The sequence below is a fragment of the Manacus vitellinus genome, unplaced genomic scaffold (assembly GCF_001715985.3).
Source record: "Manacus vitellinus isolate BGI_N305 unplaced genomic scaffold, ASM171598v3 scaffold_47_pilon, whole genome shotgun sequence".
In the NCBI taxonomy this organism is placed as follows: Eukaryota; Metazoa; Chordata; class Aves; order Passeriformes; family Pipridae; genus Manacus; species Manacus vitellinus.
In genome coordinates, this window is record NW_021940585.1 from 1,794,708 (window position 1) to 1,803,785 (window position 9,078).

The window sequence follows — 9,078 nt, forward strand, 5'->3', positions numbered from 1 at the left end:
AACCTGTGCCAGGGCCTCACCACCCTCACAGGGAAGGATTTCTTCCCAGTATCCTAAACCCGTTTTCTTTCAGTGTGTAGCCAGGTTTTTCAAACAGTGTATTTCAGCAGGAAAGGGAGGGTTATGCCACTAGTGCAGAGACATGGAGAGCATTCCCAATAACCACGGCTGGAAAACAGCAGGGAGGATACAGATCTACAATGTGGATAAACAAACTGTATGTGCTTAGTCCCAACTAACAACACTGAAGATACAGTCCACAAAAAAAAAATAATATTACAGAGATAGAAAAAGACCATTGCTAATTTGAATGCTAATTTGAAGGCTGCAAGTATATGTCAAAATCTGATTAAAATGTTCAATACCACGAGTATGTGTTGCCTTTTTTTAACTCCAAAACATATCAAGTGAAAGATATGAACTCCAAAATATATCAACATCAAACTCCGAAATATGTCAATATATCAAATCTCTGAGCATCTCTTCATAAAATACCTGGGATTTATAAGCAGAGGTTTATACATCCACAAAGTCATTTCTTCTTCTTCCCCAGAGTAAATTTGGGTGGGCTATAAACACAAACCTGCAGCCAGTTACAGAATATGCAGTGAATTAATACAGGCAATGATACCCTTTCAGAATGAATCTTTGCACACACCACTTTGCAAACCTAACATGAAACACGCTTTTATTTCTGTTTGGTGGTGAGCAGAGCAGCACATCTCACCCACACTCCTCTGGAAGCTTTACATGGTACAGAGCTTCTGTGGCTTAGTGCAGTAGTTGGTCCTGCCCCTCTCCCTGACACAGTCACTGTAGTCAGTGTTGCACTTCCCACACTTGCAGCTCAGAGCCACGGGGTAGGAGTAGTAGGGGACGGTGTGGTGAGGGCAGCCCGGGATCAGCGCTGTCTGGTACAACATCTCTTTGTACGTGCACACGTTCTGGGACAGAGCACTCTTGAGCAGCAGCTTCTTGCCATTGCTGTCCTACAAAGAAAAGAGAAATGTGTTGTTTTCGCTGAAGCATTTGCGTGTCAGAAACTCCCTGGGGAGTGCAGAGACCAAACCTCTCGTGCTTAGCCCGGCCTTGGCATTACTCTGTTCAGAGCTGTGGTTTTGAAGCTGCTTGTGGCTGGGGATCTCTCCACACATTGATGCATTCACCTTGTTCTTGTGGTTTAATTAATCCACTGGGCTCAGAGTGCTCCCAGTGCTTTGGGATCTGTGCTGGCTCCCTGCTGGAAGGGAACTTTAGGTGCTGTGTTGAGCAGTGAAGCTCAAGCACAATGTGTGGTGTGGCTACTGGAGAGCTGTTCCCACAGCCAGCTGGGATAGCAGCAGAGGGAGGAGAAGTAGCCTAAGTAATTTACATTAATTAAGTGACCAAATATAATCTGCCCCTCACTTCTTCCATCCTGCCCCCACAAACTGCCTCTCTGCTGTGCCACTGGTGTTACCAACTCCGTAGTCCCGGAGGCTTCGCATTCCTCATCCTTACCTTTGCAAAAACCTAACTTGGGAACGTGATGGTGGCGAAGTTTTCAGAATTAGATCATTTACACTCTGTTTTCTGCGAGAACAGGCCCTTGGGCTGCAGTGGTGTTACAGAAATACCTGCCTAAAGCAGAGCAAGGCCCCGTACCCGAGTCAGGCAGAATCCGGCGCAGATGGTGGTGTTGATGGCCAGGCAATAGGCACATTCCCGTTTTTCCACGTGGATTGTGTACTCAGAAGGAGCACAAAGTGAGGCTGTTTGTCCAAAAGTCAGGCCAAAGAGGAGAGACACCACAAAGAAAGGCCTCATGCTAGGTGGGGAAGAACAAACAAACAAACAAACAAAGCAAACTCCGAGTAAAATGGGATGTACCTTCCAGCCCTTTCCTTGGCATTCAACTGGAACAGTCAGGACAGTCACAGATTAGGAGTAATATTAATTTTTTTAGTTACAGCCTGACAACTTCTTTCCAATCTCAGACCTTTAATTGAAGTAGTACCGACTGCTAAACAGAAAACAAGGGTAAACAGGCCATTAAAAACAGCACAAATGCAATTTTCCCTCACTAAAGTATAATACATGGAACTTCTCACTAATGAGTGATAAAATGCTGACAAAGAAAAAATAACAGGAGCTGAAGGATTTGAAAATGTGACATGCTAGAGAATATGAGCTCTAGAATTAACCCAAAATATTAAAATAATCTCACTCGTTTAGAAACAATTTCCTAAGAAGACCATCATTTAAAATGTTCAAGAGAGAAAGAGACACAACTGTGCATATCAGGCATAAAACTGGATTTTTCAATTTCCAGTTGGCTTAGAGGAGTGATGAAACGGGAACACTGCCAAGAATTAAAAAACAGATTCAAGCAAATTACAATAAAGAACATCAGCAAAGAGTTCAACTCCACCAATCCCTCTCTGTCTGTCTCCTGTGCTGACCTCATTTCTCAGACCTGCTGGGGGATCCCGAGAACAAAGCCTTCATTAGCTCCAAGACAATTCCAGGAACTACTCTAGAGCCTCTAAATGACAAAATTTAAATGACAGTGTCTACCAACATCTGGCCATCACCCTCTAGTCTCTTCCAGCTGCCAGTTTCCCATAGGAAAGCCATTCATTTCAGAGCCTGGTTTACCCTGTAGCTGCCACAGTGAAAGTCTGGAAAGACCAACCTCTTGTCAGTGGAATTCTTCCCTATTACAGGAACCTGACTCTGCCTTGAGCTGGGAGAGGCAGTGACCCAGCACAAGCTCTGTGTGTGCTTTATACTCTCCAGGCTAATTCCAGGCTGATCTTACTGTTTATATAATTGCATCTGAATTACTGCTTTCTTATCACAAAGTCATCTATTGAAAATTCATACTGAACCACAAAGCAAATGTGATAGGAACAAACGTGTCCATAATATCCTAACCTGGAAACTGGAGCTGGAAATCTAATTATTTTAACAGTCATTCTCTCCTCAGGCTTTTAAACTAACCACTGCTTAAAAAATTAGTTTAATCACTGCATAGGACAGCAACATCATGGCAGGAAGGCTGGCATGGAAATGGACTCCTCCTGAATCTCAGATGATGGATTTTGCACCTGTGTTTTGCTAAAGTTTAATGAGGTCTGGTTCACTCTGTTTGCTGGTTACCAGGCAGGCACAGCTGGGAGATGATGGCACAGGTTGCCCAGAGAAGCTGTGGCTGCCCCATCCCTGGAAATGTCCAAGGCCAGGTTGGACAGGGCTTGGAGCAACCAGGGGTAGTGGAAGGTGTCCCTGCCCATGGCAGGAAGTGGGATGAGATGAGCCTTAAAGTCCCTTCCAGCCCAAACCATTCTGAGATGTGCTGAGTCCATGCAGTGCCCATAAAATAACAAATCTGCAATCAAAGCAGTTGCTCTGCAGTGCTTGGGTCCAGCCTGATTTCCCTGCTCAAGCAAAACACACTGAGAACTTCACTGGTCTTGAACCTACTGAGCAAATATTGAAGCAACAAGCAATTAAATCCTAATTGATACATTAAAAACGTTTACAAAACCACGCCTCACAGCACAATGAGAAACAAAATATTGCACCAACACCAAAGAGATGTCCCCAGAGAGGGGAAAACACTCACATTTAGGGCTTGGTGTATCACCTGGGAGGAGCAAGAGCAGGATGGATTCAACAAAGCTGCTGTTCTCTGTCAGCCTCTCCCCATGCTCCCTGTCTGCCGTTCTGGGAACACTCACCCCTCCAGGTAATCACCCAACTGCTGTTTGGAATTTGATCTGAGGGATGTCTTATGCAAGTCAGCCACATTCCTGATTTACGTGGCCATAAGAAATAGGAAAAACGTGAGTCTGGGCTGGTAAACGTGGTCACTTGGGGCTGTTGGGGCAGTGATCCAGTCCATCCCAGCTGGTGTTTAGTCAATTCCTGAGCAATATTGTCTCCTTTCTCTATGGTTTCAGACTGCTGCACACAGCTCTGTGTCCTGGGCTAATTTTCCAAGGATTTTTTGGGATAATATAATAGAGTTCTTGCTCTATTAACACTACCCAAATGCTTTTTCTTTCATAGAATCTTTAACTCTGGGTTCATTTCTACTGGATAATTTCTCAGGAATTAAATATAACTCTTTCTGGCTTAGGGACATGAGCAGAGTATTAATTGTACTCTCAGAAACATCTGTCCATCTCACTTAGCAACAGGAGACTTACTTTGTTACTACTCCAGCACGTTATTTAGCTCTGTGTTTTCCTCACATATTTTAGATACAAACACTCAGGCTCTTTGAGTATATACATACATAACCCAAACAAAGATTATATATATATATATATGTATGTATATGTGTGTATATATATATGTATATGTATATACACACTACATGTATGTGTATGGGTTTGGTTGTTTGAAGCTTTAATCACAGAAAAGAGTGTTTGTTCTTGGGAAATCTAGAGAGCATTTCAACAGAGACAAAGAATCCGAAAGGAAAAGGAAGCATTTCATAAAATTAAATCCCAGAGAGGACAAAAAGTGCTCAAAGTAAGAATTAAAAAGTAGCATTCTTAAAGCCAGGGTATCACATGTGACCCTTGCATGCACAGCTGATTCTCTCCTCTGAAGAGTTCACAGCTTTAGGCAGTTGGAGCTGGATTTGTGTACCCTGGACCTGACAGGGAGACCCCCACACCTGGGTTTGAAGTGTCTCAACACACCCAACAAGAAGAGAGGCAGAGAACAGGTCAGAGTGTGAAGACATATATTCTTTGCTTCCTCAAAGTGCTAGTTTCTCAGATTTGAGAAAAATAGGTGTAAGGAGGGGAGGATTGAGATTAGGGTAAAAAGGGTTTAAGAATTTGCTTTAACAAGATTTAGGGAAATGTCTGCAAACATCAGCAGCAAATTAGAACAGTGCTTGAAAGTCTACCATAGTGAAGATGAAAAAGAGAGTGCAACAATAAAAACTATAGCAAGAAAAAAGAGGAAAACCAACAACAATCACTGCTGGAAGTGAGAAAATGTAGAAAACTTGCACAGGAAGCTGGAGAGTAGGAAATCAACTTCTGCCAGGCCAGAGGCCAACAGTAAAGTCAAGGGACATTAGGAGATGAAGACAAGCTGTTGATGCAGAGTAAATGCAAAAGCTTCAGAAAGTACTTGTGCATTTGAAAACATAGTGGCTGAACAACCATCTCAAAGATTGTAACAAAGATTGTGAAATAAATCTTATAAGGAATAAGTATTTTAAACTCAACATGATTAGCTGCCTAATGCTGATTTCAACAGGTCTAGAATACTGAGGAAATATCAAAACATTTTTAAAAAGTGCTAATATTACAGCAATGTTTAAGGAGAGAGTGTTGACCCAGGTAACTCTCCACCAGCCAGGTAAAATAACAGAAAGCTGATACAGGATTTGAGCAATAAGGAATTAATGGATGAAAACATATTTAATGACCATCAAATGATGTTACATAAAATAGGTCATGCCACACAAACCCAATTTCGTTCTTTGCAGTGATTACAAATTTGGCTGTTAAGGCAATTACAGAGATGCAATGCCCTTGGTTCCATCTGTCCAGAGTCCCCCTGTCAGGAAGGTTTAGAGGTGTCAGGCAGAGCCCAGAGTGGTGGATGCTGAATGTTGGGAATTATCAGCCCCTGGAGCAGTGTAATCCCAGCAGTGCCTTTATTCCCTGTAATGTTTTTACCCAGACTCTGAACCCACCTCAGTGCACTACAGAAACACCTGACCAAAAGAGTGAAAATTCATTTATCTGGAAGGGCAATAAATTAGTCTGAGTGGACCTTGGGACTACTGTGAGTGCTGCTCCTCACACTCAGCTCAGCTCCACGCTCATGTGGGCACAGAATCTCCTGGCACTGCCTCTTCCTTGCTGGCACCACATTATTCTGCCCATCTGTCAGAGAGGCACAGGAGAGCACCAGGGTGACATTCACACACCTTCAGTGATCTAAGCAAACTATTCAGCTGTCAAAAACCCTCCTGGATCATCCTGGCTGTGACCATGGAGCTCATCCACTACTGACCTCTCTGAACACTTGATGGGAGTGAGATCCCACAACCTACAGGGAGCAGCAAGACAAAAGACTGGCAGGACAAGCAAATCCAGTGTCACAACCTGTGACTGCCCAAGGCTTCTTCCACACAGTTTCCCAAAATCCAGCATTATAAGTCTGATGCTTATGGATCCGTTTCTTCCACTGCCCTCCTGCTGACCTGCAGATAGTCAGTGATAGAAATTTTTGATGTGTTTTTATAGCCATCAGCTTTGCAGCCCTGTTCTGGAACAGCCAGTCACACTATTAATTATTTATCTTTAACCTTTCTCTTTGCTAAATCAATCCATTCGCTGACATCAGGGGTTTTACGCTTTCATTAAGTGAAAGATGGTGTGTTGATGTTCTACAGGAAGTGTTTCAAGTGATACCTGTAAATGGAATTTAGTAATTACAAAAATCCTGGGTTCATTCCCCAGGAGTCTCTGTAATGGGCTACAGAAATTCAGTGCATACCAGAAGCTCAGATGTGACAGCAATTTAATGGGATTCCCTGTCACTGACCAATGCCTAAGATAAAAGTAGGAACAAGGAGAAGTTATCACACATTATTCCTACTCACTCTGCCCCTGGTAGTAGCACAACACCATGAAAACTTCGTGGTCTCATGAGCAGGCTTCTCATGACAGCAGGGTCACTCTTGTTTCCACGACATATAGAACTGTGGGTGGTAAAACAAAAACATGTCCAAACTTGCACACAACTGAGAATTGGAAGCTCTGATGATGGAAACCAAACAAAACCAATCAGATTTCTGAAATATGAGTATTCTGGTAGAGGAATTATTTCCAACCCCGTCCTGCTGCAGCCCTCCACTGATAAAAGGAAATACAATCCTGATACACTGCCATAGAAACAAGTGTTTTTGCCAGATTTTGCATTTAAACAGCCCATGGCTGCTGAATTTTCAAAGCTAATCTGGCTGTTTCAAGTCTCTGTAACAGCCTAAAACACAGCTCCCATCTCTGAAATGTATAGATTCCCAGACGACTGCTCTTCTCTTTCTTTCCTAGGATTAGCTGCAGCATTTCCTATCAACCACAGATTAAAACAGTAAATCTCTTTGGTGCATATCATATGCCAGCAATCTCCATTTATGGTCTGAAAATACTCCCTAATCCTATTTGCTGTTTGGCTGGGACGATAGAGCTGCTTGGATTCGGTTTCATTTCTTTGGAAAGTGCTGGATCTTTGTTAGCCTGAGATACACAATCGCTATGCTGAGGGCAAAATTAAAACAAAAAAACCCAACCAACCAACAAACCACCCCCACCAAAGGCAAGCCAGAAGCCTTCTGCAGTATTATCAGTGAGGAATGATGATACCAAGCCAGGATCATAAGAATGCTGAAGGTAAAAGTCTGCCCCAGGTGTGACAGCCCAAGGCCACTCCCAGATTCCAACTAAAAATTAAAATGGCTGTAAGGAAGGGATAGGGAAGGCTGTTTCTCCTCAGGAACATTTCCCCTCCAAGATACTCCTGGTTAGAAGCAAGGCAAACCAAATTAAATACTTTGATAATTCAGGGGCAAAAAAAGGTTGTAGGAATAACACTGTTATCTGTGCTTTGTCACTCCTGGGTGAGTCCTAATTTCTTCAGATTTGTTCTTCTTATTTTCCACATTCTATTTTGCACCTTCTGTTCTTGAAGCTTTATACAACACAGATTTGTAAACACCACTAGGAAATGACTCTCAGTAGTGTCAAGGGACAGCTATATGTCCCTGGAAGTGCCTGCAAGTGCTTACCCTGTCCTGGAGTTTCAAATTCTGATTACATTCTTCCTGCTTAAGTAAGATAAAAAAATGTGAGCTTTCTCAAGTTGTCAAAATATTAAAAAAAAATTAAAGAATGTGCAAGGTAATTGTTTATTTTAGTCTTACCTGAATCAGTGAATTCACCACAGTTTGGGCTACCTAGTGGCAAATTAAAATCACCATCTGGGAATTTGTTAAACCCCTGCACAAATTACTTTATAGTAGATTGGTATAGAAGGATTATAAAACCCAGAAGGAAAAAAAAAAGTACAGCTAATGTGAAAATAGCATTTTTTATTAACAAATCAACTGCTTAAAATTTTCAAAGCCCAAGGTATTGGCAATGGTTTTGGAACTCTCTTATTTGCTTCTTACTTCACAGTGGGTTATCAAACTCTTGAGTTTTTGTGGTTTGCTTTATAGTGACCAAAGTGGAAGCTTTTGATGCCAAGAACTCATCAGCTGTTGTCTGTTTGTGCACAGGTGCATGGTAAAGGACTCAGAAAGCAAAATTACTTCTTTAAAGTCCAGCTGTTGATTTTTTTTTTCTTTACTCCCATGGGTAGTTCTAAACTACATCCGATTATGTTTCAGCATGAAAATGTCATTTCACAAGGTTTTTAAGTCACGACAGCTCATCTTGTAAATAGTGTAACTCATCTCCTGCCAGAACATCACATATGAATCCAAACATGTTTCACAAGGAGCCTCGAAGTTAAAAAAATAACTTGTTGAATTCCCATAACTCGGTGTGATGACAGAATATTTTCACAGCACATTTGATCTGGTAAGAGAGCAGGACATCGACGCCAGTGTGGGCAGCCAAGTGGGACACTGCTCGCTGTGCTGAATTACATCCAGCGTGGACCTGTCACTGGTGATGTACAGTCACAACACAGAGCAGATGCTCAGGAAGACGATTCCCTTCAGTTTTGATGGAGAATAACAGCAGAAATCTTTGAAATTAAAGCGGAAGGTGTTCCCCCCAGCACCAATCTTAGCAGAGTGCAGTGAAATGAGCTCAGAGCAGGGGCTTTCTCGCCAACGGAGAATCCCAGAATGGTTTGGGTTGGAAGGGACCTTGAAGATCATCCAATTCCTGCCATGGGCAGGGACACCTTCCACCATCCCAGGTTGCTCCGAGCCCCGTCCAGCCTGTCCTTGGACACTCCCAGGGATAGGACACCGTGTGTGGCTGGTTCGGGGCTCTGTCCCCGTGTCCCACTGGACAGGCCCCCTCGCCCCCCCCTCCTCCAGAGCAG

At 42.9% G+C, this 9,078-nt stretch overlaps 1 protein-coding gene across 3 annotated transcripts; it reads right to left on the reverse strand.

Annotated features, from left to right (window-relative positions):
* Positions 1 to 661: 661 nt before the first annotated feature.
* TSHB (thyroid stimulating hormone subunit beta) lies at positions 662 to 8,021 on the reverse strand. Of its 3 annotated transcripts, XM_018079666.2 has the most exons (4): positions 7,943 to 8,021; positions 6,623 to 6,721; positions 1,645 to 1,807; positions 662 to 989 (listed from the first exon to the last, which is right to left on the reverse strand). In XM_018079666.2, exons 2-4 carry the CDS (start codon positions 6,682 to 6,684, stop codon positions 747 to 749), a joined length of 468 nt encoding a protein of 155 aa, XP_017935155.1. In that variant the 5' UTR covers positions 6,685 to 6,721; positions 7,943 to 8,021; the 3' UTR covers positions 662 to 746. The 3 variants fall into 3 exon arrangements, with proteins under 3 accessions (XP_017935155.1, XP_017935153.1, XP_017935156.1); XM_018079664.2 differs by lacking the exon at positions 7,943 to 8,021 and having other exon boundaries at positions 6,623 to 7,240; XM_018079667.2 differs by lacking the exons at positions 6,623 to 6,721; positions 7,943 to 8,021 and adding an exon at positions 6,031 to 6,114.
* Between the last annotated feature and the right edge of the window lie 1,057 nt (positions 8,022 to 9,078).